Below are 26,867 nucleotides of genomic sequence, written 5' to 3'. Positions count from 1 at the left end.
AAGTTGCGAGAATTGCAAGTATGATCGGTGAGAAGAGTTAGTAAAGCATACTTAAGCGAGCAGGGAGATGCCGAGACAACGGACTAAGAAGGGAACTCGAAGCGGTGGTGAGCTTATGTCCTTGCTCGCTTCCTCGTCATAATATTGCAACGTACGTATAACCAGTAGCCAAAAATGAAGGGCTTAAATTTAAGTCGACGGGCTTCGTGGGGTTCATGCCCTATCCTCCACTAATTACTATGGGGCGAGGGTTGCCAACACCGGACAAGTACTATGAGCAGCTTGCTTGAATTGCGCGCCTTTCTGTACAAATAAAACCTGTGCTAGCGCCTTGTCGCATGTGTGGCGGTAGTGAGTACTTCAAAGCGACGCATTCCTGCCTATGGGGATCGGGAATACATACGCGCGCGTTGCCGACCCACGTCAAGCTTAATCTGCTCTCCGCATGTTCCGAACGCATGCGATCAGAAATACGCACCCTGCTTGGCTGTACTTTGCTGTTTTGTCTTTCGTTTGTTCCGCCCGTGCTTTTCGGAGCCGAAGGGTTATCGCCCGCATCTTTGCCTCAATGTTTAATACTCTGAGCGTTGTTTTAGGAGCGAAGCGCGTTGAATTGTAGATAAGGCTCACCTTCCAGGAGACGCGCACAGTACTCGGGCCCCTGGCCTCGACCTGAAAGTCGGTCGGGGCTGCGCTTGGCTCTGAAAAGACAGATAGACAGGCAGAAGTTGTCACCTTTGGGCTCGCCAGAGTCCAGATGTGATATAATGACGTATTATCACTGTAGTGCTTCTCACAAATTTTGCCAGAGATAGATGCGCGGCGTAAAAAATGTCTGTTCACATATGTTATTCCAAATATGACGGCACTTTCAACTTTTCTGCTTGGAATGGTGAAAAACGCTGTCGACAACAAATATGAGAGAGAGAGAGAGAGAGAGAGAGAGAGAGAGAGAGAGAGAGAGAGAGAGAGAGAGAGAGAGAGAGAGAGAGAGAGAGAGAGAGAGAGAGAGAGAGAGAGAGAGTGGGGGGAGGAGGGAGGGAGGGGGAGAGGGAGGGGGGGTCGCAAGTAGTTGATAATAGATATCTGTATCGTTTATTGCAGTATTCAGCTTTGGCAGCCGTAGGTTCTATTAATATGTTACGCCTCATGTGCCTCGTATCTGGCTCCGCGATTATGGCGTGTAATGAACACGTGTAATGGCGTGTAATGAACACGTGCTTACCTTCTTCTCCCGTGTGCAACTTGACAGGCGTCGAGGCGACGCCAACGCCTACCGAATTTTCGGCCAGGATGCTGAGGTGATAGGTGGAGCCGGGATGCAGGTCGTTAACCAGGGTAGACGTCTGGGATCCGGGCACTGCCACTTCCTGCAGCCTGTGCGCTGTTCCTGCACACGAACGGAAGGTCGTTTGCCTTGACGGGGGAAGCGGACCAGCGTCTCGCAGCAGGGTCTTCAAATGAACGCATTGGGCCGCGTGACAGAAGGGACGGCGCAATTCCACTTTGGTTTCTAGATCGGTTGGGGCATATTTTTATGCGGAGTTCTAAAGTCAAAAATAATTGTAGCTTCGTGTCGAATATGCATCCTTACGTTTAAAGGTTCCACCACATGGAAAGCTAGCATCCTACTGCAGTGACACGGAGCTGTTTACAACTTTTCTTGTTTCACATTTATGTTATTTTCTGCACCGACGGCCTTAAAAGCGCCCTGTTTTGCGTCCTTGAATGTTCCTTGTTGACAAAAAGTGTTACCATGACTGAAGCCACTAAGACGCTCCAAGAACCCGCTTCCAAACAGCCAAAGCAAGCGAACAGATTGTTTACTTTGAGACAGAGGTGGGTCATAAATGCAACTTCTTGATCTTGCACCTGAAACATGCAGGATTTTTAAGTTCTTAAAATTTATTTTTCACGCAACAACGCACTACAGATGTTGATGACGAAGACGAAGGTGCCGGCGGTAATACAAGCCCCTTTCCATTTTTTTCTCTAGCACATTAGCTCCAGAAGTGGAGAAGTACAAGAGCCAGGTCGTTGTAAACCACCGTCTAAAGGAATATGTTTTTGGGACAAGAGGCACCGCTATCACCTAAGGCGGCTAGAAGCTGCTGCAGCCGAGTTATTAAAAAAAACGCGCTTTTAAGTAAGTTCCTCTCTTGGCAATCGGGATTGTGCAACACTCGGTAACATTTCCAAACGCAGTACGGGGGACGTTCCGTCCTAGGCTCGTGCAGGCAACGCTCCCTCTCTAGCCACTCACCGGAGTCCTTCCAGAATTGGATGACGTATTTAGCCACGGGACTGTTCCCACTGTACGGGGGAGACCAGCTGACGCTCGCGGAGCGACTCCATGTCTCGGACACCTTGACGTCTTGGGGCTGACCGGGCACCTCTGAAAAAGGAGAAGTAACAGGTGAGATAAGGGCACGCGTGCATCGTATCCCAAAGGTATATCTGGCTCCGATCAACAGTTAGTCCGTACACACGTACGGGTGTCAGGAGGCATCGTCACCGTCATGTTCGGCTACTCTTCACTAACCAAGGTTAGTGAGAACCGGGAACTCCCGTGAGTGGTATGCTGCATTTCACCAGAAACCGTGCTCCTTATCGGAAAGTGACATGTCATCTGCTCGTTCATTATTTGAGTGAGGAGCTGATTGGGATAAAGGGCATGCGTGTTTGTATTTGTCTATTCGTACACGTTTTATCTGCCGTTATATAGATGTTCTTACCAATCCATTCTAAAGATGAAATAACCGCGACGTTACTATTTTAACTGATTTTTAGTTTGACTTTGCTGCAATTACAACTTAGTCGTAGTGACGAGCACTGGGCTTATGAAGACATGCTCGCTAACGTTCATTTTAATCCTAAACTTTTTTCTAGTACGAATCAGAGTTGTGGGCCAGTTTGGTGATGACTTGGTTTTTACGTGTCATGTTACAATCATGTGCGCGGAAAATGCTCGTTCACGTGTGTCAGCATTACGTGTTTTGTTTAATGCGGACGTTCAGAATTCAGGGCATCATCATTTAACCGCCTCGTGCATAAGTGAATACGGTATATGGTTTCGGGTTGAACAGAATGTGTAGTATTGTGTCTTTCTATGTGCAAGTGACAGGTGTTTAAAACTACAGTGAAAATTGTGTTGGGGCAAGTGGTTAGCTCAATTCGGTGTGCTGTTTAAGAAAGGAAGTGACGAAGAAGGAATGGTAGGCATCACGAACATTTGCGTTTGACTCTGCGTGTTTGCGGTTCTTTCGTCGTCCCCGTGTTCCCTAGCAGCGCACTTCCTTCGCATACGGAGAGAAAGGGCGGAAAAATTGATTCAGTGCCGAATGAAACGCACGGCTAATTCAAGCAAGCGCGTGGGGCTTTAACTAATCTGTTTGTTTTGGGGTCGTCTAGGGACGATGAAAGGGTGGAATTACCGACGACGAGCAGCTTGCTGGTCCTCTCGTCGCGCCCGAACTCGTTCTCTGCTCGACAGCTGTAAACGGCGCCGTCGCTGCGCTCCGTGCTTGAGATGAACAGCTCCGACCGCAAGCCGCTGTCGGTCATGGTCTCAAAGATCTCCAGCCTGTAACGTCAACAAACCAAGCACATCGCTCTGGCTCGTAATCAGCGCATTCCGACCGAACGTGGAGGGCTTTCCTTTTTCATTTTCTGCTTATTTGTTTAATACACACTCGATCGCGCGTCTGGAAAAGATAAGGAAAGAAGACAAATTGCAAGAATTCAGATACTTCTCTACTAATGTACTAGCTTTTTTACGCCTATTGTCTTCATTATGGGTTTCTATAGCCAGATTTGGCCATGAGTAGCCAAATACATTGAACTATTTTATTGTCTTATGCTTTTCCTTTGTTTCTTTGCGGAATGATACATCATTCCGCAAAGAAGCAAAGGAAAAGTACAATTTTGTGATGTACACATCACAAAATTGTCGCTGTTAAATGGCTTAACTTTTGTGAAGATGAAAAGAAGCGCTGATTTTGGACTTAGTTGTGCAGGGGCGGTATATACGATGCATATTTTTGATTTCACTATTTTCTTTTTGTAATTTTCGTACGTTTTCTATTCAAAGCGAAGCTTTAGCGTTCTCACTGATGCCGTTTTACGCCAATACGCCCTCCAGGAAAGCCAACTTTCTGTGACGGCGACGATGATGAATGATCGCGGGTGAAGTGAAAGAAAAAAAAAAAACGCTTCCCATTGCCGGAACGGAACCAGGGTCCATCGCGTTATGAAGCCGGCGTATACCCGAGTGCTCCATTTGGACACGGTTGAAGCGAACGCCAAGCAGCAGGTACCGATTCGCGCCGTACACCCCAAATCCAAACGTTAGGCCTACGGAGTGCACACCCGGGTGTTGCTGCGGGTACTCTAGAAAAGTTGTGCGTACCTCCAGAGTAGCACGTACACTCGCAGTGTGGGATTTGCCAACCAAAAGAATCATTCACGACAAAGCTTAGCGTTCAACATCGTCGTCGTTAAACGGAGGGGCGCATGATTTTTTTGTATTTATGGCTTTTTTTAAATTCCGTCCGAACAATTATTTCTATTTACTTTATTGTAGCAATTAAATGGGTTAACTCCGTTCATTATACGTTTTCGTGCAAATGCAGGGCGTTACACAGTTAGTCCGTTTCCACTGTTTTTAAAGACGATAGTCTTTCGTGGGCTACTTAAACTGGAACTTTTGGTTTGTTTGTCTATCTGTCTGTCTATCGGTCCGTCCGTCCGTCCGTCATTTCAGCCGCCCGGATAAAAGTTAAACGAATTCTTGAACAAGACGTTTTCATAGGCAAAGTATTTCCAAACTTCTAAAACTGGTGGCGATGCTCATACTTGCCAACATTGTTGAACAACAACAACAACAACAAAAAAAACAGTAGGCATATTTCACGCAAGCCTCCAAACATCAACTCATAAACGATATAAGCATTGTTTTTACTTTGATTCGCTTGAGTTTTGCAATAGCGAAAAAAATGCGCCTTGAAAAGAAAATACAAAGTAAAAAAACGCTTGACCTAAAAATACAAAAAGCGCTTGGGGCGCCTCTCGTGGCAGTGTTCGAAGTTCAAAAGTAACAAAAGGTTCCAGTAGACAGCGCGAGCAGTGGAACGCGGCAAAATTGAATCGACTTAAGCAAACCTCCACTGTGTTTATCGTGGAAGGACCAAGATGGGGAAGGGAAGAGCGTGAGCGGTAGGCGGGGGAGGGAAGAGAGGCGTTTTACGTGGAAGGGACGGCAGAACGCTATCGTCATTCGACTACATTTGCAGCCAAGTGAGCGGATACGGGGCCTATTTGTGTTCGTGTTTCCATCGCTCGTCCCGGGGATTTTTTTAGACTTTTGTTTGTGTTTTGTAGGTGAGGTGTATAAAAAAGACATCTTTGATTTTGCGATTTCATTTTTATTATTATTTATTTTGCCATTTTTTGTACCTATTGGTTTTTCAAGAATTTCGACCGATTAATTATCTCTCACGCTATCATAACGATTAAATGTGTTTACTCCGCCCTGCATACATGTTAGTTCAAACGCAGGGCGTTAAACGGTTGGAGCCGCGCGGATAGCTAGTCGGAGAGGAATGCTACGCAATGATAAAACCAACGGTAGCAACAGGCGGTCCGGGGCTCTCCACGAGGACGTTCACCTTCCTTCAACCCACGCGGACCCCGGGTGGTTGACTTGGCCGCCTGTGAAGCACGCAGCTGACGCCCACCCCTTCCGTCTCGGAACTGGCGTCTCTTCCACGGAGCGCCCGGGGTCCCCAGGAGCGAGAACCGGGCTGACAGCGCGCGGGCTCTGGGCCACGCGGGAGGATGCCGACACAGAGGCGCGGATGCGCTCCGTTCTTCGCGGGTGCCTGTTTTTTGTGAATTGATTCGGTGCCCGCGTCACTTTGCCGCGCGGCCGGTTCAGGCACGCCTATAGGGTGTCACTCGCCTGAGGAGCGCGTCCTTCGCCTTGTGTCATCGTCTGGCGCGCCGCCAGAGGAACGCGCTCACGGAGCATCTGCTGGGGCCGGTGGCTCAGCGGTGGTTGCGAACTCCTCGCGGCAGTGGCGCAGCCAGGGGGGAAGGTGGGAGGTTCAGCCCCCCCCCCTCCCCCCCCGAAATTTTTCTGAGGAAGAATACTCATAGATGTTTTTGTCTCTTCCTTTTGCGGAAACGTGTATGAAATGTTTCGGTGACTTCCTGAAACTATATATATATATAAGAAAACTTCGAACAAGGTACGACTACGTTTGTTGCCAACGTTTGAACAAGACACTTGCCTTCATCAGGGGCTTGCAGCAAGAAACTTGCCTTGCCCTGACGAAGGCAAGTTTCTTGCTGAAACGTCAGTAAACTTTTATTTTTCTAATGTTTTTCTCGCCTCTCTTTCTCTCTCCCTCTGTATATATATATATATATATATATATATATATATATATATATATATATATGTGTTATTTTCAACGAGCCCCTCATTTCCTATTCTGATTCGCTATATATATATATATATATATATATATATATATATATATATACAGAAAGAAATGCCGGCAGTCTACAACGCCAAAGAAGGCATAGGGGAGTGGTTAGAATATTTATTACCGCTAGTGACGTTACATTATTATTAATTTTTATTAATTACGTGAGAACGAAAGAAAGAAAAACACGCGCCCAGAGTGGGGACCGAACCCACGCCTTTCGATTAGATCTCGAATGCCTTACCAATTCGGCTATCTGGGCGACTGTGTTCTGCTTCACTTTCTGGGGTATTTATATTTACTACAACTGTATCTGACGCTTGAGGGTGGTAGCCAGCGCCACTCAGACTACACGGGGAGAAGGGGACCTTCTTTTTAAACCCCCGGGGCGTGACGCGAACGTCTACAGCCTGTCATGAGCTGTCAACTGGCGGGAAACCCTCTTATGCTACCTTGGCATCAAGGCTGCCAGAACCGAGGCCCTCGCTAAGCTTTCGCACGATAATAGGGTTTGGAAATGAGGGGCTCGTTAGGAAATACAGAAAGAAATGCCGGCAGTCTACAACGCCAAAGAAGGCATAGGGGAGTGGTTAGAATATTTATTACCGCTAGTGACGTTACATTATTATTAATTTTTATTAATTACGTGAGAACGAAAGAAAGAAAAACACGCGCCCAGAGTGGGGACCGAACCCACGCCTTTCGATTAGATCTCGAATGCCTTACCAATTCGGCTATCTGGGCGACTGTGTTCTGCTTCACTTTCTGGGGTATTTATATTTACTACAACTGTATCTGAAGCTTGAGGGTGGTAGCCAGCGCCACTCAGACTACACGGGGAGAAGGGGACCTTCTTTTTAAACCCCCGGGGCGTGACGCGAACGTCTACAGCCTGTCATGAGCGGTCAACTGGCGGGAAACCCTCTTATGCTACCTTGGCATCAAGGCTGCCAGAACCGAGGCCCTCGCTAAGCTTTCGCACGATAATAGGGTTTGGAAATGAGGGGCTCGTTAGGAAATACAGAAAGAAATGCCGGCAGTCTACAACGCCAAAGAAGGCATAGGGGGGTGGTTAGAATATTTATTACCGCTAGTGACGTTACATTATTATTAATTGTTATTAATTACGTGAGAACGAAAGAAAGAAAAACACGCGCCCAGAGTGGGGACCGAACCCACGCCTTTCGATTAGATCTCGAATGCCTTACCAATTCGGCTATCTGGGCGACTGTGTTCTGCTTCACTTTCTGGGGTATTTATATTTACTACAACTGTATCTGAAGCTTGAGGGTGGTAGCCAGCGCCACTCAGACTACACGGGGAGAAGGGGACCTTCTTTTTAAACCCCCGGGGCGTGACGCGAACGTCTACAGCCTGTCATGAGCTGTCAACTGGCGGGAAACCCTCTTATGCTACCTTGGCATCAAGGCTGCCAGAACCGAGGCCCTCGCTAAGCTTTCGCACGATAATAGGGTTTGGAAATGAGGGGCTCGTTAGGAAATACAGAAAGAAATGCCGGCAGTCTACAACGCCAAAGAAGGCATAGGGGGGTGGTTAGAATATTTATTACCGCTAGTGACGTTACATTATTATTAATTGTTATTAATTACGTGAGAACGAAAGAAAGAAAAACACGCGCCCAGAGTGGGGACCGAACCCACGCCTTTCGATTAGATCTCGAATGCCTTACCAATTCGGCTATCTGGGCGACTGTGTTCTGCTTCACTTTCTGGGGTATTTATATTTACTACAACTGTATCTGAAGCTTGAGGGTGGTAGCCAGCGCCACTCAGACTACACGGGGAGAAGGGGACCTTCTTTTTAAACCCCCGGGGCGTGACGCGAACGTCTACAGCCTGTCATGAGCGGTCAACTGGCGGGAAACCCTCTTATGCTACCTTGGCATCAAGGCTGCCAGAACCGAGGCCCTCGCTAAGCTTTCGCACGATAATAGGGTTTGGAAATGAGGGGCTCGTTAGGAAATACAGAAAGAAATGCCGGCAGTCTACAACGCCAAAGAAGGCATAGGGGGGTGGTTAGAATATTTATTACCGCTAGTGACGTTACATTATTATTAATTGTTATTAATTACGTGAGAACGAAAGAAAGAAAAACACGCGCCCAGAGTGGGGACCGAACCCACGCCTTTCGATTAGATCTCGAATGCCTTACCAATTCGGCTATCTGGGCGACTGTGTTCTGCTTCACTTTCTGGGGTATTTATATTTACTACAACTGTATCTGAAGCTTGAGGGTGGTAGCCAGCGCCACTCAGACTACACGGGGAGAAGGGGACCTTCTTTTTAAACCCCCGGGGCGTGACGCGAACGTCTACAGCCTGTCATGAGCGGTCAACTGGCGGGAAACCCTCTTATGCTACCTTGGCATCAAGGCTGCCAGAACCGAGGCCCTCGCTAAGCTTTCGCACGATAATAGGGTTTGGAAATAAGGGGCTCGTTAGGAAATACAGAAAGAAATGCCGGCAGTCTACAACGCCAAAGAAGGCATAGGGGAGTGGTTAGAATATTTATTACCGCTAGTGACGTTACATTATTATTAATTTTTATTAATTACGTGAGAACGAAAGAAAGAAAAACACGCGCCCAGAGTGGGGACCGAACCCACGCCTTTCGATTAGATCTCGAATGCCTTACCAATTCGGCTATCTGGGCGACTGTGTTCTGCTTCACTTTCTGGGGTATTTATATTTATTACAACTGTATCTGACGCTTGAGGGTGGTAGCCAGCGCCACTCAGACTACACGGGGAGAAGGGGACCTTCTTTTTAAACCCCCGGGGCGTGACGCGAACGTCTACAGCCTGTCATGAGCGGTCAACTGGCGGGAAACCCTCTTATGCTACCTTGGCATCAAGGCTGCCAGAACCGAGGCCCTCGCTAAGCTTTCGCACGATAATAGGGTTTGGAAATGAGGGGCTCGTTAGGAAATACAGAAAGAAATGCCGGCAGTCTACAACGCCAAAGAAGGCATAGGGGAGTGGTTAGAATATTTATTACCGCTAGTGACGTTACATTATTATTAATTTTTATTAATTACGTGAGAACGAAAGAAAGAAAAACACGCGCCCAGAGTGGGGACCGAACCCACGCCTTTCGATTAGATCTCGAATGCCTTACCAATTCGGCTATCTGGGCGACTGTGTTCTGCTTCACTTTCTGGGGTATTTATATTTACTACAACTGTATCTGAAGCTTGAGGGTGGTAGCCAGCGCCACTCAGACTACACGGGGAGAAGGGGACCTTCTTTTTAAACCCCCGGGGCGTGACGCGAACGTCTACAGCCTGTCATGAGCGGTCAACTGGCGGGAAACCCTCTTATGCTACCTTGGCATCAAGGCTGCCAGAACCGAGGCCCTCGCTAAGCTTTCGCACGATAATAGGGTTTGGAAATGAGGGGCTCGTTAGGAAATACAGAAAGAAATGCCGGCAGTCTACAACGCCAAAGAAGGCATAGGGGAGTGGTTAGAATATTTATTACCGCTAGTGACGTTACATTATTATTAATTGTTATTAATTACGTGAGAACGAAAGAAAGAAAAACGCGCCCAGAGTGGGGACCGAACCCACGCCTTTCGATTAGATCTCGAATGCCTTACCAATTCGGCTATCTGGGCGACTGTGTTCTGCTTCACTTTCTGGGGTATTTATATTTACTACAACTGTATCTGAAGCTTGAGGGTGGTAGCCAGCGCCACTCAGACTACACGGGGAGAAGGGGACCTTCTTTTTAAACCCCCGGAGCGTGACGCGAACGTCTACAGCCTGTCATGAGCGGTCAACTGGCGGGAAACCCTCTTATGCTACCTTGGCATCAAGGCTGCCAGAACCGAGGCCCTCGCTAAGCTTTCGCACGATAATAGGGTTTGGAAATGAGGGGCTCGTTAGGAAATACAGAAAGAAATGCCGGCAGTCTACAACGCCAAAGAAGGCATAGGGGAGTGGTTAGAATATTTATTACCGCTAGTGACGTTACATTATTATTAATTTTTATTAATTACGTGAGAACGAAAGAAAGAAAAACGCGCCCAGAGTGGGGACCGAACCCACGCCTTTCGATTAGATCTCGAATGCCTTACCAATTCGGCTATCTGGGCGACTGTGTTCTGCTTCACTTTCTGGGGTATTTATATTTACTACAACTGTATCTGAAGCTTGAGGGTGGTAGCCAGCGCCACTCAGACTACACGGGGAGAAGGGGACCTTCTTTTTAAACCCCCGGGGCGTGACGCGAACGTCTACAGCCTGTCATGAGCGGTCAACTGGCGGGAAACCCTCTTATGCTACCTTGGCATCAAGGCTGCCAGAACCGAGGCCCTCGCTAAGCTTTCGCACGATAATAGGGTTTGGAAATGAGGGGCTCGTTAGGAAATACAGAAAGAAATGCCGGCAGTCTACAACGCCAAAGAAGGCATAGGGGAGTGGTTAGAATATTTATTACCGCTAGTGACGTTACATTATTATTAATTGTTATTAATTACGTGAGAACGAAAGAAAGAAAAACACGCGCCCAGAGTGGGGACCGAACCCACGCCTTTCGATTAGATCTCGAATGCCTTACCAATTCGGCTATCTGGGCGACTGTGTTCTGCTTCACTTTCTGGGGTATTTATATTTACTACAACTGTATCTGAAGCTTGAGGGTGGTAGCCAGCGCCACTCAGACTACACGGGGAGAAGGGGACCTTCTTTTTAAACCCCCGGGGCGTGACGCGAACGTCTACAGCCTGTCATGAGCGGTCAACTGGCGGGAAACCCTCTTATGCTACCTTGGCATCAAGGCTGCCAGAACCGAGGCCCTCGCTAAGCTTTCGCACGATAATAGGGTTTGGAAATGAGGGGCTCGTTAGGAAATACAGAAAGAAATGCCGGCAGTCTACAACGCCAAAGAAGGCATAGGGGAGTGGTTAGAATATTTATTACCGCTAGTGACGTTACATTATTATTAATTTTTATTAATTACGTGAGAACGAAAGAAAGAAAAACACGCGCCCAGAGTGGGGACCGAACCCACGCCTTTCGATTAGATCTCGAATGCCTTACCAATTCGGCTATCTGGGCGACTGTGTTCTGCTTCACTTTCTGGGGTATTTATATTTACTACAACTGTATCTGAAGCTTGAGGGTGGTAGCCAGCGCCACTCAGACTACACGGGGAGAAGGGGACCTTCTTTTTAAACCCCCGGGGCGTGACGCGAACGTCTACAGCCTGTCATGAGCGGTCAACTGGCGGGAAACCCTCTTATGCTACCTTGGCATCAAGGCTGCCAGAACCGAGGCCCTCGCTAAGCTTTCGCACGATAATAGGGTTTGGAAATGAGGGGCTCGTTAGGAAATACAGAAAGAAATGCCGGCAGTCTACAACGCCAAAGAAGGCATAGGGGAGTGGTTAGAATATTTATTACCGCTAGTGACGTTACATTATTATTAATTGTTATTAATTACGTGAGAACGAAAGAAAGAAAAACACGCGCCCAGAGTGGGGACCGAACCCACGCCTTTCGATTAGATCTCGAATGCCTTACCAATTCGGCTATCTGGGCGACTGTGTTCTGCTTCACTTTCTGGGGTATTTATATTTACTACAACTGTATCTGAAGCTTGAGGGTGGTAGCCAGCGCCACTCAGACTACACGGGGAGAAGGGGACCTTCTTTTTAAACCCCCGGGGCGTGACGCGAACGTCTACAGCCTGTCATGAGCGGTCAACTGGCGGGAAACCCTCTTATGCTACCTTGGCATCAAGGCTGCCAGAACCGAGGCCCTCGCTAAGCTTTCGCACGATAATAGGGTTTGGAAATGAGGGGCTCGTTAGGAAATACAGAAAGAAATGCCGGCAGTCTACAACGCCAAAGAAGGCATAGGGGAGTGGTTAGAATATTTATTACCGCTAGTGACGTTACATTATTATTAATTTTTATTAATTACGTGAGAACGAAAGAAAGAAAAACACGCGCCCAGAGTGGGGACCGAACCCACGCCTTTCGATTAGATCTCGAATGCCTTACCAATTCGGCTATCTGGGCGACTGTGTTCTGCTTCACTTTCTGGGGTATTTATATTTACTACAACTGTATCTGAAGCTTGAGGGTGGTAGCCAGCGCCACTCAGACTACACGGGGAGAAGGGGACCTTCTTTTTAAACCCCCGGGGCGTGACGCGAACGTCTACAGCCTGTCATGAGCGGTCAACTGGCGGGAAACCCTCTTATGCTACCTTGGCATCAAGGCTGCCAGAACCGAGGCCCTCGCTAAGCTTTCGCACGATAATAGGGTTTGGAAATGAGGGGCTCGTTAGGAAATACAGAAAGAAATGCCGGCAGTCTACAACGCCAAAGAAGGCATAGGGGGGTGGTTAGAATATTTATTACCGCTAGTGACGTTACATTATTATTAATTGTTATTAATTACGTGAGAACGAAAGAAAGAAAAACACGCGCCCAGAGTGGGGACCGAACCCACGCCTTTCGATTAGATCTCGAATGCCTTACCAATTCGGCTATCTGGGCGACTGTGTTCTGCTTCACTTTCTGGGGTATTTATATTTACTACAACTGTATCTGAAGCTTGAGGGTGGTAGCCAGCGCCACTCAGACTACACGGGGAGAAGGGGACCTTCTTTTTAAACCCCCGGGGCGTGACGCGAACGTCTACAGCCTGTCATGAGCGGTCAACTGGCGGGAAACCCTCTTATGCTACCTTGGCATCAAGGCTGCCAGAACCGAGGCCCTCGCTAAGCTTTCGCACGATAATAGGGTTTGGAAATGAGGGGCTCGTTAGGAAATACAGAAAGAAATGCCGGCAGTCTACAACGCCAAAGAAGGCATAGGGGAGTGGTTAGAATATTTATTACCGCTAGTGACGTTACATTATTATTAATTTTTATTAATTACGTGAGAACGAAAGAAAGAAAAACACGCGCCCAGAGTGGGGACCGAACCCACGCCTTTCGATTAGATCTCGAATGCCTTACCAATTCGGCTATCTGGGCGACTGTGTTCTGCTTCACTTTCTGGGGTATTTATATTTATTACAACTGTATCTGACGCTTGAGGGTGGTAGCCAGCGCCACTCAGACTACACGGGGAGAAGGGGACCTTCTTTTTAAACCCCCGGGGCGTGACGCGAACGTCTACAGCCTGTCATGAGCGGTCAACTGGCGGGAAACCCTCTTATGCTACCTTGGCATCAAGGCTGCCAGAACCGAGGCCCTCGCTAAGCTTTCGCACGATAATAGGGTTTGGAAATGAGGGGCTCGTTAGGAAATACAGAAAGAAATGCCGGCAGTCTACAACGCCAAAGAAGGCATAGGGGAGTGGTTAGAATATTTATTACCGCTAGTGACGTTACATTATTATTAATTTTTATTAATTACGTGAGAACGAAAGAAAGAAAAACACGCGCCCAGAGTGGGGACCGAACCCACGCCTTTCGATTAGATCTCGAATGCCTTACCAATTCGGCTATCTGGGCGACTGTGTTCTGCTTCACTTTCTGGGGTATTTATATTTACTACAACTGTATCTGACGCTTGAGGGTGGTAGCCAGCGCCACTCAGACTACACGGGGAGAAGGGGACCTTCTTTTTAAACCCCCGGGGCGTGACGCGAACGTCTACAGCCTGTCATGAGCGGTCAACTGGCGGGAAACCCTCTTATGCTACCTTGGCATCAAGGCTGCCAGAACCGAGGCCCTCGCTAAGCTTTCGCACGATAATAGGGTTTGGAAATGAGGGGCTCGTTAGGAAATACAGAAAGAAATGCTGGCAGTCTACAACGCCAAAGAAGGCATAGGGGAGTGGTTAGAATATTTATTACCGCTAGTGACGTTACATTATTATTAATTTTTATTAATTACGTGAGAACGAAAGAAAGAAAAACACGCGCCCAGAGTGGGGACCGAACCCACGCCTTTCGATTAGATCTCGAATGCCTTACCAATTCGGCTATCTGGGCGACTGTGTTCTGCTTCACTTTCTGGGGTATTTATATTTACTACAACTGTATCTGACGCTTGAGGGTGGTAGCCAGCGCCACTCAGACTACACGGGGAGAAGGGGACCTTCTTTTTAAACCCCCGGGGCGTGACGCGAACGTCTACAGCCTGTCATGAGCGGTCAACTGGCGGGAAACCCTCTTATGCTACCTTGGCATCAAGGCTGCCAGAACCGAGGCCCTCGCTAAGCTTTCGCACGATAATAGGGTTTGGAAATGAGGGGCTCGTTAGGAAATACAGAAAGAAATGCCGGCAGTCTACAACGCCAAAGAAGGCATAGGGGAGTGGTTAGAATATTTATTACCGCTAGTGACGTTACATTATTATTAATTTTTATTAATTACGTGAGAACGAAAGAAAGAAAAACACGCGCCCAGAGTGGGGACCGAACCCACGCCTTTCGATTAGATCTCGAATGCCTTACCAATTCGGCTATCTGGGCGACTGTGTTCTGCTTCACTTTCTGGGGTATTTATATTTACTACAACTGTATCTGAAGCTTGAGGGTGGTAGCCAGCGCCACTCAGACTACACGGGGAGAAGGGGACCTTCTTTTTAAACCCCCGGGGCGTGACGCGAACGTCTACAGCCTGTCATGAGCGGTCAACTGGCGGGAAACCCTCTTATGCTACCTTGGCATCAAGGCTGCCAGAACCGAGGCCCTCGCTAAGCTTTCGCACGATAATAGGGTTTGGAAATGAGGGGCTCGTTAGGAAATACAGAAAGAAATGCCGGCAGTCTACAACGCCAAAGAAGGCATAGGGGAGTGGTTAGAATATTTATTACCGCTAGTGACGTTACATTATTATTAATTTTTATTAATTACGTGAGAACGAAAGAAAGAAAAACACGCGCCCAGAGTGGGGACCGAACCCACGCCTTTCGATTAGATCTCGAATGCCTTACCAATTCGGCTATCTGGGCGACTGTGTTCTGCTTCACTTTCTGGGGTATTTATATTTACTGCAACTGTATCTGACGCTTGAGGGTGGTAGCCAGCGCCACTCAGACTACACGGGGAGAAGGGGACCTTCTTTTTAAACCCCCGGGGCGTGACGCGAACGTCTACAGCCTGTCATGAGCGGTCAACTATATATATATATATATATATATATATATATATATATATATATATATATATATATATATATATATATATATATATAAAATTCTATTAGAACGTAGGCACCATTGTTGAATATGCACCCCCGGGAAATAAATGTATGGCTACGCCACTGCCTCCCTTCGATTTCTTTGCTTCCGCTGACGTGTAGCTCGGTGGAGAAAGGTGGGAACGTGAGTGTTGCGCGTGAATTGAGGTCGTTTGTGAATGGTTCTGGCGCTGTGTTGCGGTGTACGATGTGGGTTACAAAACCCACAGAGTACTCCGTTACAAAACCACGGGCCTTACCGGGGCCTGCGGTTTTGTCACTACTAGTTTAAAGCAGCTGCCTGTTGTCTAATTTTGAAGCGCTAAACAGAACATTAAGGCTGCTTCGACGAACTATAACCTAAACTAACCTAACCGAACTCGACGAAGTCTTCCGACCCTACGCCAGGCAGGTTCGGAATATAGGCTGCGCGGGCAATACATTATCAGTACTGCTGGTATTTTTATGTTATGTTTTTTTATGCGTAAACGTGCATAGCTTATTTTAGGTTCGTTGGGACAGAGCTCAACTGTCATATACTGTGTAGCTAGCTCATTTCAGCTAGAGGACATTTCTGATTTTGAATGCAGTACTAATGTGGTTGCAAAGGCAGGTTTGATTATGGTTACGACGGGCAGTATGGTTTAATTTTTATTACGGTCACCGAAATTTTAGAGGAGAATCAAGAGAAAATACGCCTGGTTCAGTCCTGTGTTCTTGATAGGATGTCTTGCCTGATACCTTAAACGTCGTCAGGGAAAGCCGAACGTGCGGTTAATATATTGTTTTAGTTAGGTTCTCTGCTGACTCTGCGTCCCTGTGGTCACCGTTGTATGCATACGCAAGGCAATGGCTTCTTTGAACACCCTCCTTTTTTATGTTGGCGTTCGAGCACCAGCATTAGAATTCGCCTCAACGCTGCCACTTGTCAAGGAGGGCTTCCCTTTCTTGGTGGGGTGGAAGAGATTTTTACTCGGTGACTCAGCCGGCGTGCCCCTACAGGAAGAGCGCGCAAGCCCGAGTATCAGGAGTAAGATGTGAGCCAAGGAGGGGATGTCATTAGTGGGCCCTGCTTTCATCCCTGCACGAAAACACTTTACGCAGCACCGCCTTTCTTCTCGAACACGAGGGTGTCGGCTGATGTGCCGGTGACGCCCTTGCAAGGATGTACGCTGAATGAACGCCCGTCGAGGGCCGACCCGCCTTGTATAGAACTGGCGGCATTGAATACGTCTTGGCGGCCACTGACGTATCTGTCTTCCTGAACAGCGTTCCCTCTTACAAGAGGAAACAATGGCTGGCACGGGCCGGAGGTCTGGTCGCCTGTGAATCGATCTCTAGCGTTTCCTTCTCCGGGTTTTCTGATCGCTTCGTGTACCTAGTCTTTGCCGTGTTTCGCTACCGTACGCTCGTCTTGGCGCTGAAATCGGGTCTGAAACGATTGAAGTTCTTCGGAAGCCTACGATATCGCCTGTTGAGCAGGCAATCGTATTGCTACCGCGTAGCCAGGACATTTTTATCTTGTCGAGGAGCACGCGGACAAGAAATACGGCAGAACAAAAAAAAAAAAAAAAAAAAGGAAAGAGCTGCCGGCCGGTTTGTTACATGTGAATGCAGTTTTGCAATTTGCTTCTTTTTTTAAACGCAACCAATTTGAAATAGCTAGGACATTAGGTTTGAGTAACTGTACAGCTCCCATTGTTTTTTTTTTTGGCAAATGTGTAAAGGGCAGGCGCTATGACTACGTTTCGCGTCTGCATTTACCGTTGAATTAGTGTGCGAGATGGCGATTTGCTGCTTCCCTCGGTGCTCTGAGTGATCAAAACAACTAGTCGGACTAACGTCTTCAGATGCATTGGATTCTCGCGTTATGATGCGTCAAGCTAACATGCCTTTAGTGGTGCGTATGTAGCGTCATAAATGTGATGCTGTCGTGCCAACAACCTCGAAAGATCCGGGAGTATGTCGTGTACAATTGCGCGCTGATAAACACGAGCACACAATCCCGCTGTACCTTATCTTCTGTCGGAAGTGGCACGTGTCAGGGAGTCAGCTGGTGCGCTGTCTACAAGCTTTTTTTTTTTCTGGGGGGGGGGGGGGGGGGAGGGAATCTGACCCTAATGCTAATTTCAGACTGACGTGTGACGCGTCGAAACACGAAGGATTGCCATATTTTTGTCAGTTTAAACACACCGCCCGGTATTGTAACGCAAACGAAACTGATTCCACTCTCGCCGTTCGTATTTCTCCCGAATCAAAGATTCAACGAAGCGTCTAGGAACCGAACTACCAAGCTGAGCTCCATCGCATAATAAAAAAAAAAAACAAAAAAAAGGAGAGGGGGCAGCTACGTCTGACATATTCCAAAACGGTTGCGCACTATGGTTGCCGCTAGCAAGCACTTCTCAACGATCAAATGTGTCCTACCTGTCTGGTATTCCCTTTCCCGATCGATTGCGAATTGGATCGAAGTCGACTCATCCACATGAGATTCGGTGAAGTGTAAACACTGCTTTGTCGCCTGGAGCCCGTGCTCTCATTCCGACGTTCAGATAGACGAGCCGCGGATTAAAAGTACAAATAAATAGGAGAAAGAAGAAAGAAAGGAGAGGGGATAAAAAGAGAGCGAAATGAGGAATCTCGTCGCGGGCGGTCGCGCGAGTTCACGTCTGAGTGCCCGTCTGACTCTCGGGTAATTGTGCGCCCCTTGACACGGTCGGGCGCGCGTTTCCACGTTTTTCACGTCGGCCACGCGTAATGACCGAGCAGCGAAAAAATAGAACAGAGAAGCGCCAAAGCGAGCATGCAGGCAAAAGCAGGGCTGCGATGAAAGGGAGACGGAAGAGAATGGGGCGAGGGAAAACGGGTTTGCGTAACTGGACACGAGTAATAATAGGAGTGAAGAGAGAAAAAGTTATCCAAAATGGGACGTCTCGGTCCAGCGACGAAGGATGACGAAAAGAAGCGTACATATATGGAATATTTATCTTGTTAGCATGTGCTGAATGTTTCTTTTTTTCTTTTTTTTCTTTTTCTCCCTCACGTGCTTTGTTTCGCGACGTCTTCATGACGCATACTCTGAAGGTATCATCTCAGAGGGCCGTGATTGCTCGTGGGAAATTCTTGATGGCGGCGCAGTTAAGTGGTTCCGTGTGAGCGACCGTACTTTGACATTGCGTGGTGGCGCCAGGTGGGAGACGTCGCTCGCGGTGTACCGGCGCGGTGCCCCGCAACATTAGCTTGTGTTCATCGCTGCGTTCATCTGTTTGTGATTACTAACCTCATTCTGCGTGATGCAAAGCCCTTAGGTGGTCGTCGTACCTGAGCGTGCATGCTCCTCCTTTTCGCTTGTGCCCGTGCCAGCTGACTGTTGAGCTGCTGGCCTTTTCATCGGTGTACGGGATTTTCCATTGATGGCAGTCGCATTGAGTAGAACAGCTATAAGCAGTGTTTGGAGTCTACTTGTTTGGTTGGTGTAGTTATAAGTTGAAAGCGTAGGAACAACTAATTAGGTGGTGAATATGAAGTAGCAACTGATGATAATTTAAGCTGCTTCAAGCCAAAGCCAACGTGGCTTTAGTCTGTACGCGTTTGTAGAGAGTGTGGTCGGTGTAAACGCACGATAAAGGTAACAAGAGGATTGAAGTGGACATAACCGCACTTGGTGTACGAGTTGCTCGTGCGCACTAATTCTTACAGTACTACTGTTACTCACGGATACACACGCTCACGCTTTATAAGGCAGTCTTTATAAGGCAGTTGCACTCTGATGCTTTTTTTTATTTGCAAAGAAAATTAATGAACCAAATAAGGCGTGACCGAGGCTGGCAGATACGTTTTTCCGTATTTAACAGTGCTATACTGGTTCTGTCTCGTTAGATCTTCAAAATTGGGCAGCAAGTTGCTCTGTTAGCAGGCTTGATACAAAAAACTTATCCTACTTGCTTCATGTAAAATATTCGGACTGTTATTAAAGCGAACCGCGTTTTGTTGCCCCACAAATGCGTGCGACTGCAGACGTGAAACCGTGTTTCTCGTACACGTCGTATACCACCTGTGGAAGGCCGCCACCTTTTTAGGCTTTCCTTTGTTTTCCCATATTGAAGAATTCTTATTCAGCGGTCTGGCTGGCAGCACGAGAACAGCGCTGCATCTTCCCGTAAGCACCCTGGGAGGGGCCTCCGGTATTGTGGCCTGTAAATAGAGCGGGCCTGCGTACTATATTTGCGCGGTGCCGGCCGGCGGCTTCATTGTGTTGGCGTGCCGGTATTACATTACTGCGAGCCGCGAATTCCTGCCTTCGTATGGGAAGTTAGACCTGTGTGTAAGCGAGCTCTGTGAACATGACGCCGTAACTGGCTCACGAGCGCGCACATTGCGAGTGTGTCATAGAAAATCAACATGCCGTGCAGGCATGTTTGAAAAACGGTAGTTCATTGAGGCAACTTCCGCATAAAACTGTCTTCTATCTTTCATTGCAATCGGCCGAAAGCAATTAAAAATGTAACGTAAAAACTCGAAATTGGAATTTTGAGCTTAGATTTTACACTTCTGCAGGATGTGCCGTGATAGGAGGCTGCGAATAAGTTTCTGCCTTCCTGGATTCTTTTGAGGAGAGACAATGATGACAAAATATGCTGGAATCAGCCAGGAACAGTATATACGTACGTATACACGCGCCCGCGTGGCTACACGATATCCAAACCATCTTCCACAGGTTTGGGTTAAAAGCAGGTAGTCTCCTGACCATACCTTTCTTCATACCTTACTTCCATTCCGACTGTTCTATTGAAGAAGTCGAGCATTTATCGTGACAATCCAGCAACCCGAAACCGTAACCACGCCAACCCTGTTTTGTAACTATAAAGTGGAATTGAGACGTCGTGTAGAGGGGGAATCTCATCCTGTTATGTAGATTGTCTGTGCACTTTGCGAAGACGGCGGTAGCGATGACGATGGAGATTCCGCCATGTGTGTAAGTTAGGCCGAAGCTTACGAACGGCCAAATTTTCGCTTGGAGCGAGATCTTTATCGTATTCTGCGACAACAAATTCCGCCCTGCCGGTAGAGCGGTGGGGAAAACCCTGTCGGCACGAGTAGTCTCGCGACGCAGGTTCGTTACTCCCAAACAGATGACGTCATATTCCCCTCGGCGTGCGCCCTGTTCCTCCCTCCTGCCAGCCGGGCTTCTCCTCTCCGTACAGCGGCCCTGCGGGGAAGAGGAGCGGCGGCAGCGCCGGAGAATAATATTGATCGCCGGCGGCTGCGTGGCCCCATTCGGAGCCGCTCCCCCTTGACCTTTTTTTGGGCTGCCGGCGAGACTGCCTGCCCCCCTGCCGGCTTCCCTGTCGCTTCCTCTTCTGCTTGCGTCGAGCCACACGCATCTTTGCTCCTTGGCTTCCGTGCGCTACCATGATGCGCTTTGCTGAATAAGAAGCGCAGCGAAACGCTAAGTTACGAGCGCTGTAGGTGAGGTTGATGGCTAGCCGTGTAAGCGATGCCCTAAACGGCTGCACGTTAATTCAGTTATCATTGAGTATTATTACCGCAAAAGTATGGGCGTGCACTGATGATGGGTGCACCTGAAGCTCTTGCCCTGTCACAAATTCGACTTACTTCGTGTCCAAAAGCACATGTGTCTGCTCCTTTCAACTCCCCTTATTAGTGAGCTTTAAAATAGGGATCCAGGGGCACTAATTTTAATAATAGTGCAGCTCTACACAGCTCGGAATATGCCTATTCACGACGCAGTGCAGTCGACCTAGGATGGCAACTCCAGCTGCCGGCTTGGCAGGATCCTCTGAGTAGCTATGCGCCTCTTCATGCTATATACCGTAAGTGCGATTTCCGGCATCCACGGGGTCTGCTAGAGTGCACTGAAGGCGTGCTACACCGGCTGCGCCTTAACGTTGCATACACCCGAAGCTTCTTGTTTAGGCTGGGCTGGGTTGAGTCGCCATTGTGTACAGTGTGCTCTACTACCGACAACATCAGGCACATTTTAAGCATCTGCCCACGATATGCTAGACGGCGGGCAACAGCATCGAAGGCGCTTGTGCGACTCCGAAGTGGAGGTCCTCTAGAACTCTCACACTTCCTTGGATCCTGGCGAAATCGTGATGAGGCAGTGCTGGGCACAAAAACTATGCTTAATTTTCTTGCGGAAACAGGGCTAGAAGAGGTTCTGTGAACCCTCTGAACATATATGTGTGCATCTCCCCTACCCTCCCCTTTCTTTTTTTCCTTTTCTTTTTCTCTGTATTTTCCGCTGTCATCTCACTGTATTCACCCATCTCTGGTGTCGCAAGCCCTACCGTTAATGGGGCTGACCTCTTCAGCTTTCATTAAAAATTCTCTCTCTCTCTCTCTCTCTCTCTCTCTCTCTCTCTCTCTCTCTCTCTCTCTCTCTCTCTCTCTCTCTCTCTCTCTCTCTCTCTCTCTCTCTCTCTCTCTCTCTCTCTCTCTCTCTCTCTCTCTCTCTCTCTCTCTCTCTCTCTCTCTCTCTCTGTCATTTTGCTGTCATCAGTTACTTTAAATGTCGCTGGAATGCGCTGCGCTTAGAGACCACAAAATGGAGCAGACGTTTGCGTGCGCATATAAAATACGTATTCGCGGCATGACCCTTTCGCCATAAAGCGCGTGGCTGCTTTGTATTTAGCGAGCAGCATATTGTTCGTACTTATCCCTATGTTCATTTCTCACAGCCCGCCCATTTACTCTTATTTTCCCTTTGACGATTCTGGGGCGCGTCGCTGTTCGCTACAGGAAAGCTGTCAGCACGTGCGGCAGCAATCAATTGAAGGCGGGATTTAAAAACGCAGCGAGCCAAACGTTTTCGCTCTTCTTTTCGAGTTGATTACACGAACCCATCGTAGGCACCCAACTGCAACGTTATTGCTGGGTGACGCTCTCTGCTTCGAAATAATCCTTCGCTGCGGAATTACGCGCGCGCGCTGTTTCAGGAATAATGCTCTCTTTTCATGCCGGAACAATTTTTCACGAGTGTAAAGGACTTCTATGCGGCAACGAAGTGGACTAGTTGATATCCGCCTCCCTTTTTTTACTAATTTTGAGCCGGTCCGCGCAAAAATGATGACGCTGTAGGTATATTGTAGTGAATAGACGGGAATGCTGGGAGCTGTGTTCACTAAACTCGGCGGGAAATGAGACGCGCCGAGGTGAGAAGTAACGTTCTGTGGCACCCCTCCCCTCTCCCTCTTTTATTTTTCCTTTCAACTCACGTTTACGTTGATCGCAGATGCACCTACCGGCATGAAGTTGGTCAATGAAGCCTGCGTTTTCCCCGTCCCGTTATAAACTCTCGCCGTCACGGTCTTTCCGCATTGCGTTTTTGTTGAGCACGGCGAAGCTTTATCACAGGCAGTTTTCCTTTTAATATTCGCGCTGGAATGCAAGTGCCCGGAACCTCGCTCGCGACCGACTTCGCAGGGGTGTCTGGCGTGCCGGCGGCTACCACCGATCGCATCATCATCTCGGAGCTCCCCAACAGGTGTTGGAAGACATAAAGCGTGGGCATTCGGACGTGCTTCTGCCTGTAACGACGTCTCAGCACACGAACTTCCGTTACGAAGAAAGAGAGAGAGAGGGAGATGGTTTAGAACCGCGTTCATCCTCACCGCTGCTTTTTGCGGCTCTTTTCCGTTTTGTTCTGCCCTAGTTCGTGGTTCGAGCGCGGTCTTTATACGTTCGCCAGCGAAAGGGGCGCTTATGGAAACGTTCTAGGCGTCACGCGCTGCTCTGGAGCAGCCCGAAACGGCGGATCGAAGGCGTCGTGCCTGCGACATGATTGAATTACGCGTTACGCTAATTAGATCGCGCTCCAAACGCCGCGAAGCCAGTCTGGGAATCTACGCGATCATTTACGTCGGCCTTAGACGGGACGTGACCCTTTACTGTTCGCTTGTTTATTCGTGAGCCACCATAAATACGCGAAAAGGAAGTCGCACAGGAATTTATAAAAAAAAAAAAAAAAACTGCTAGAGCGCCATTTCTGGAGGTATAAAACTTATCGATTTGGGCATGCCGCTTTAAAGCGTCCGCTGCCCTTCGTTAAAACTAAACTCGTGGAGAGAAATCTGCGGTCACAAGCGGCTGTTCGTAGATCAAGTTCCTTCATTACTGCAGTTAAAATCTGAATATGAAATCCATCTTCATCGGAAAGGAAATGCATACTGAACTATATTTTCTTCTGGAAGGTGTGTAGCTTTTGTTTTTTCACCTTCGCCGATTCTTCGCGCTTTTTGTATGCGAGCAGTCTGCCCCGCATGCAAAAGTTTTTTTACCACATCACTTGCTTTTTCTTCAACAAGAAATAAAAATATACTTCCCTATTTTTGCTCTGAAGAATACGCCATGCCGTCCTACTTCATCATTCGCATCGCATTTCTTTTTTCTTTCCTTTTATTACTGTCACAATAGCAATGAAACGCGCCGTTTTGCACTACAAAGCACCATCTGCCGACAATAAAGCACACCGTAGTGGAATACTTTTTTCACATTTTGACTGGTTGGTTACTCCTTGCACTACAGATCTACCTGACGAAGCACTTCGCGGAAGTGTATTTCGTTTCAGTGTGGTCAAAGAACTGCCTCGGAGTCAAGAAAATTCAAGCGTTACTTCGTGTCCGGACGATTTTGTTGGTCTGCAACCAAGTTCGGGTGACCTCGTGCGACTTCCGGGATATGGTGTGTTGCGGGATAGCTCGCTTACTCGTAACATTCGTCCGCAACCGGGTGTTAACTGCCCAACTCTAACCAGTGGCTGGCAAGCCGACGGATGGTACACAGATCCCTGTGGTATACAAGGCCGCAAAACTGGTTCGGAGGTGCCGTGGCAAAAACAGTGGATCATCGCAGATCTGCGTACTCCACCCGGCGGGCGACATTGGATTGGATTGGGAAAACGTCTTTGTGACCTGCGAATGAAGTCCTATTGCTAGGTCTTCATGACTTGGCCGGAGTCGTTACCGCAGATGTAGCCACCCGGCTAGGTTCCCCCGCTCCCCGTCACCGGGTCGCCGGGGCCCTCTTGCCTGGCCAGCGCCACGATGACTCGCTGGACAGCCTAGAGTTGTAGATCTTGATCTTAAGTCCGCACCGCCTCCTCGAAGGCAGGTGCATCCTTCTTGTGTTTGATTTGTCCGGGTAATCCCAGACGATGTGCTCAAGTCTTGCTGGGGCTTTGTGGCACACCCGACAGGTGGCATCCGGGTATGTCTCCGGGTACATCTTGTGCTTTAGGTAGGGGCTCGGGACCGTCTTTGTTTGGAGTTGCCTATAGACGACCGCCTGCTCCCCACTCAATCCTTTTCAGGGCGGCAGGAGCGTGCGTCTGGCAAGTCGATAGGCCTGAGTAATTTCTTTGTATGTAGTCATCCGGCGACAACCCCACCGTCAAAAAGCGGATGTGTTTTCCGGATTCGACGCAAACTTGCGATGCGGGGACAGAATGCCGATATGCGCAACAAAAAGTAGTTCCGCTCTAACCCAGAAATGATAGTGCACATTTTCGCAACAGTCACACCGGTTTCCAGGACGATATACGTAAGCTTTTTTCATTATTGCTTTGCAATCATTGATGCTGCCATCACAACGATTCGTAAGCTTTCGCAAATGTGGAGCAGTCAGCCCTCTTTATAACGAAATCGCTTTATTTTACTTATCGCTTTATTCGAAGTTTTCCACTGCCCTAACTCGAGGACAGGGAAAGCCAATCATCGCCACTTTTAACGAAGTATCACTTATAGCGAAGCAAGTTTCCTGTCTCGAGGATTTTGTTATGACGAGGGTTGTCTGTATCATGAGCTACCACAGCGACTAGGGAGTAGGAGAAGGAGGAGGAGGAGAAGGAAAGTGAGAGTAAGGCTCGCCTTGAATTTCCTCCCCGGTCGATCTTGTGCGGGCCCTTGGACCAGGTGACGGTGAGCGGCTGGTCGCCCTGTGCGTCGCAGACCAGTCGCGCGTTCTCTCCTCTCCGGGCTGTCACCACGCTGTGCTTCTCGGTGAACTTTGCCGGCACTGCGTCGTGTCGCAACATGGGAGATCGCGGTTAGTTCCTCCCGACGTTGCACCTCTTGCCTCGTATTGCTCACGACGCGAGAAGAGTTAGAGGGTTCTCACGTGTCTCCTGTTGCAGTTGTGAATTTTCGAATAGCACCACATAGTGACCGTATTCAGCATGGTAACTCAAGGCAAGAACAATCAAGACGCCAGGAAAGACAGGCAGAGAAAGATCCAGACAAGAGCACATTGTGCGACAAGCGTAGAAAAGCAGCGCAAAGAGAGAGGGGGAGAGAGTAAAAATTCATCTACGTGAATTCGTGTGCGTACATCCCGCGACGTGATTGCACTTCAGTGCTTTGTTTTCTAGCGGTTGTAAACTTGATGCTCAAATTGTTGAGCGACCCGCGCTCATGATCATGATTATCGAGCTAATCACGTACATGTCCCGGTTTCGGGCGTTAATTATTTAGGTACTTCGATAAAGTTAAGTGAGTTGAGCGTCTCTTTTCGTCGAAAGTGTGGCGCTAGGAGTCCAATGAGAAATAATTAAAAAAAACAAGAAACTTGGAACAAACGCTTCACACCGATGCGACTACGCAGGGCTGTATCAGATGCGGATTCTTTTTTTTTATGATGATCATAACAGTTGCGCCATTTCAGACGCATTGTGTTGACGTACGACGCATGATGGGACACAGAGATAATGAAGATTCTCTTGGCTTTATTTGACATTAAACAGTACAATGTACAAACAGACTCAAAGGGAACACAATGCTGGCTTAAAAAATCGGAGCGTAGTTGGCTCTTGCGATGATAATGAAGCATGAACTCGCGCACTTTCTTGTGCGAAATACCGCGAATCCTGGCAGCGTTTTTGTTTGTTTATTGACTTTATTAAAGCGTCCATTCCATGAGTGTGTATGAACCACAAAAAAAAAAAAAAAAAAAAACGCGCGTGGCAAAGTTTCGAGGTGCTGGCAAAAGGAAAATGCACATTAAATGTCTCATCAAACCAGGATCCTCTGTAATGGGCACAGTTTGATTGCGAATCACAGCAGTTCAATGGGCAAATCATTAGCAACGGCCACCCAGGTTCTCACTAACGCCGTTCCCTCTCCTATGAAGGAGATTAATGATAAACCCTCTGTTCAAGCGAGTCAATGCCTTATCTCTTTACTAACACCAGGTACGGACC

General features: G+C 48.1%; 1 protein-coding gene and 1 long non-coding RNA gene across 2 annotated transcripts in view; one reads left to right on the top strand and one right to left on the bottom strand.

Annotated features, from left to right (window-relative positions):
- Positions 1-26,867, top strand: part of LOC144153101 (uncharacterized) — a 201,635-nt gene that overhangs the window by 125,117 nt on the left and 49,651 nt on the right. The window lies entirely within an intron of this gene.
- The window catches only part of LOC144153099 (cell adhesion molecule Dscam1-like), a 45,588-nt gene that overhangs the window by 13,475 nt on the left and 5,246 nt on the right, over positions 1-26,867 (bottom strand). The window contains exons 5-9 of the mRNA XM_077684761.1: positions 25,540-25,687; positions 3,435-3,583; positions 2,264-2,395; positions 1,226-1,390; positions 631-701 (exon numbers count right to left, since the gene is read on the bottom strand). Of these exons, the coding sequence (XP_077540887.1) occupies positions 631-701; positions 1,226-1,390; positions 2,264-2,395; positions 3,435-3,583; positions 25,540-25,687 (665 nt within the window). The remainder of the gene's footprint in view (positions 1-630; positions 702-1,225; positions 1,391-2,263; positions 2,396-3,434; positions 3,584-25,539; positions 25,688-26,867) is intronic.

The sequence above is a fragment of the Haemaphysalis longicornis genome, unplaced genomic scaffold (genome assembly GCF_048455015.1).
Source record: "Haemaphysalis longicornis isolate Haplotype H1 unplaced genomic scaffold, Haemaphysalis longicornis Haplotype H1 scaffold_9, whole genome shotgun sequence".
Classification (NCBI taxonomy): domain Eukaryota; kingdom Metazoa; phylum Arthropoda; class Arachnida; order Ixodida; family Ixodidae; genus Haemaphysalis; species Haemaphysalis longicornis.
Note: the sequence above shows the minus strand (reverse complement) of the source record. Positions and strands in the feature narration are given on the sequence as shown.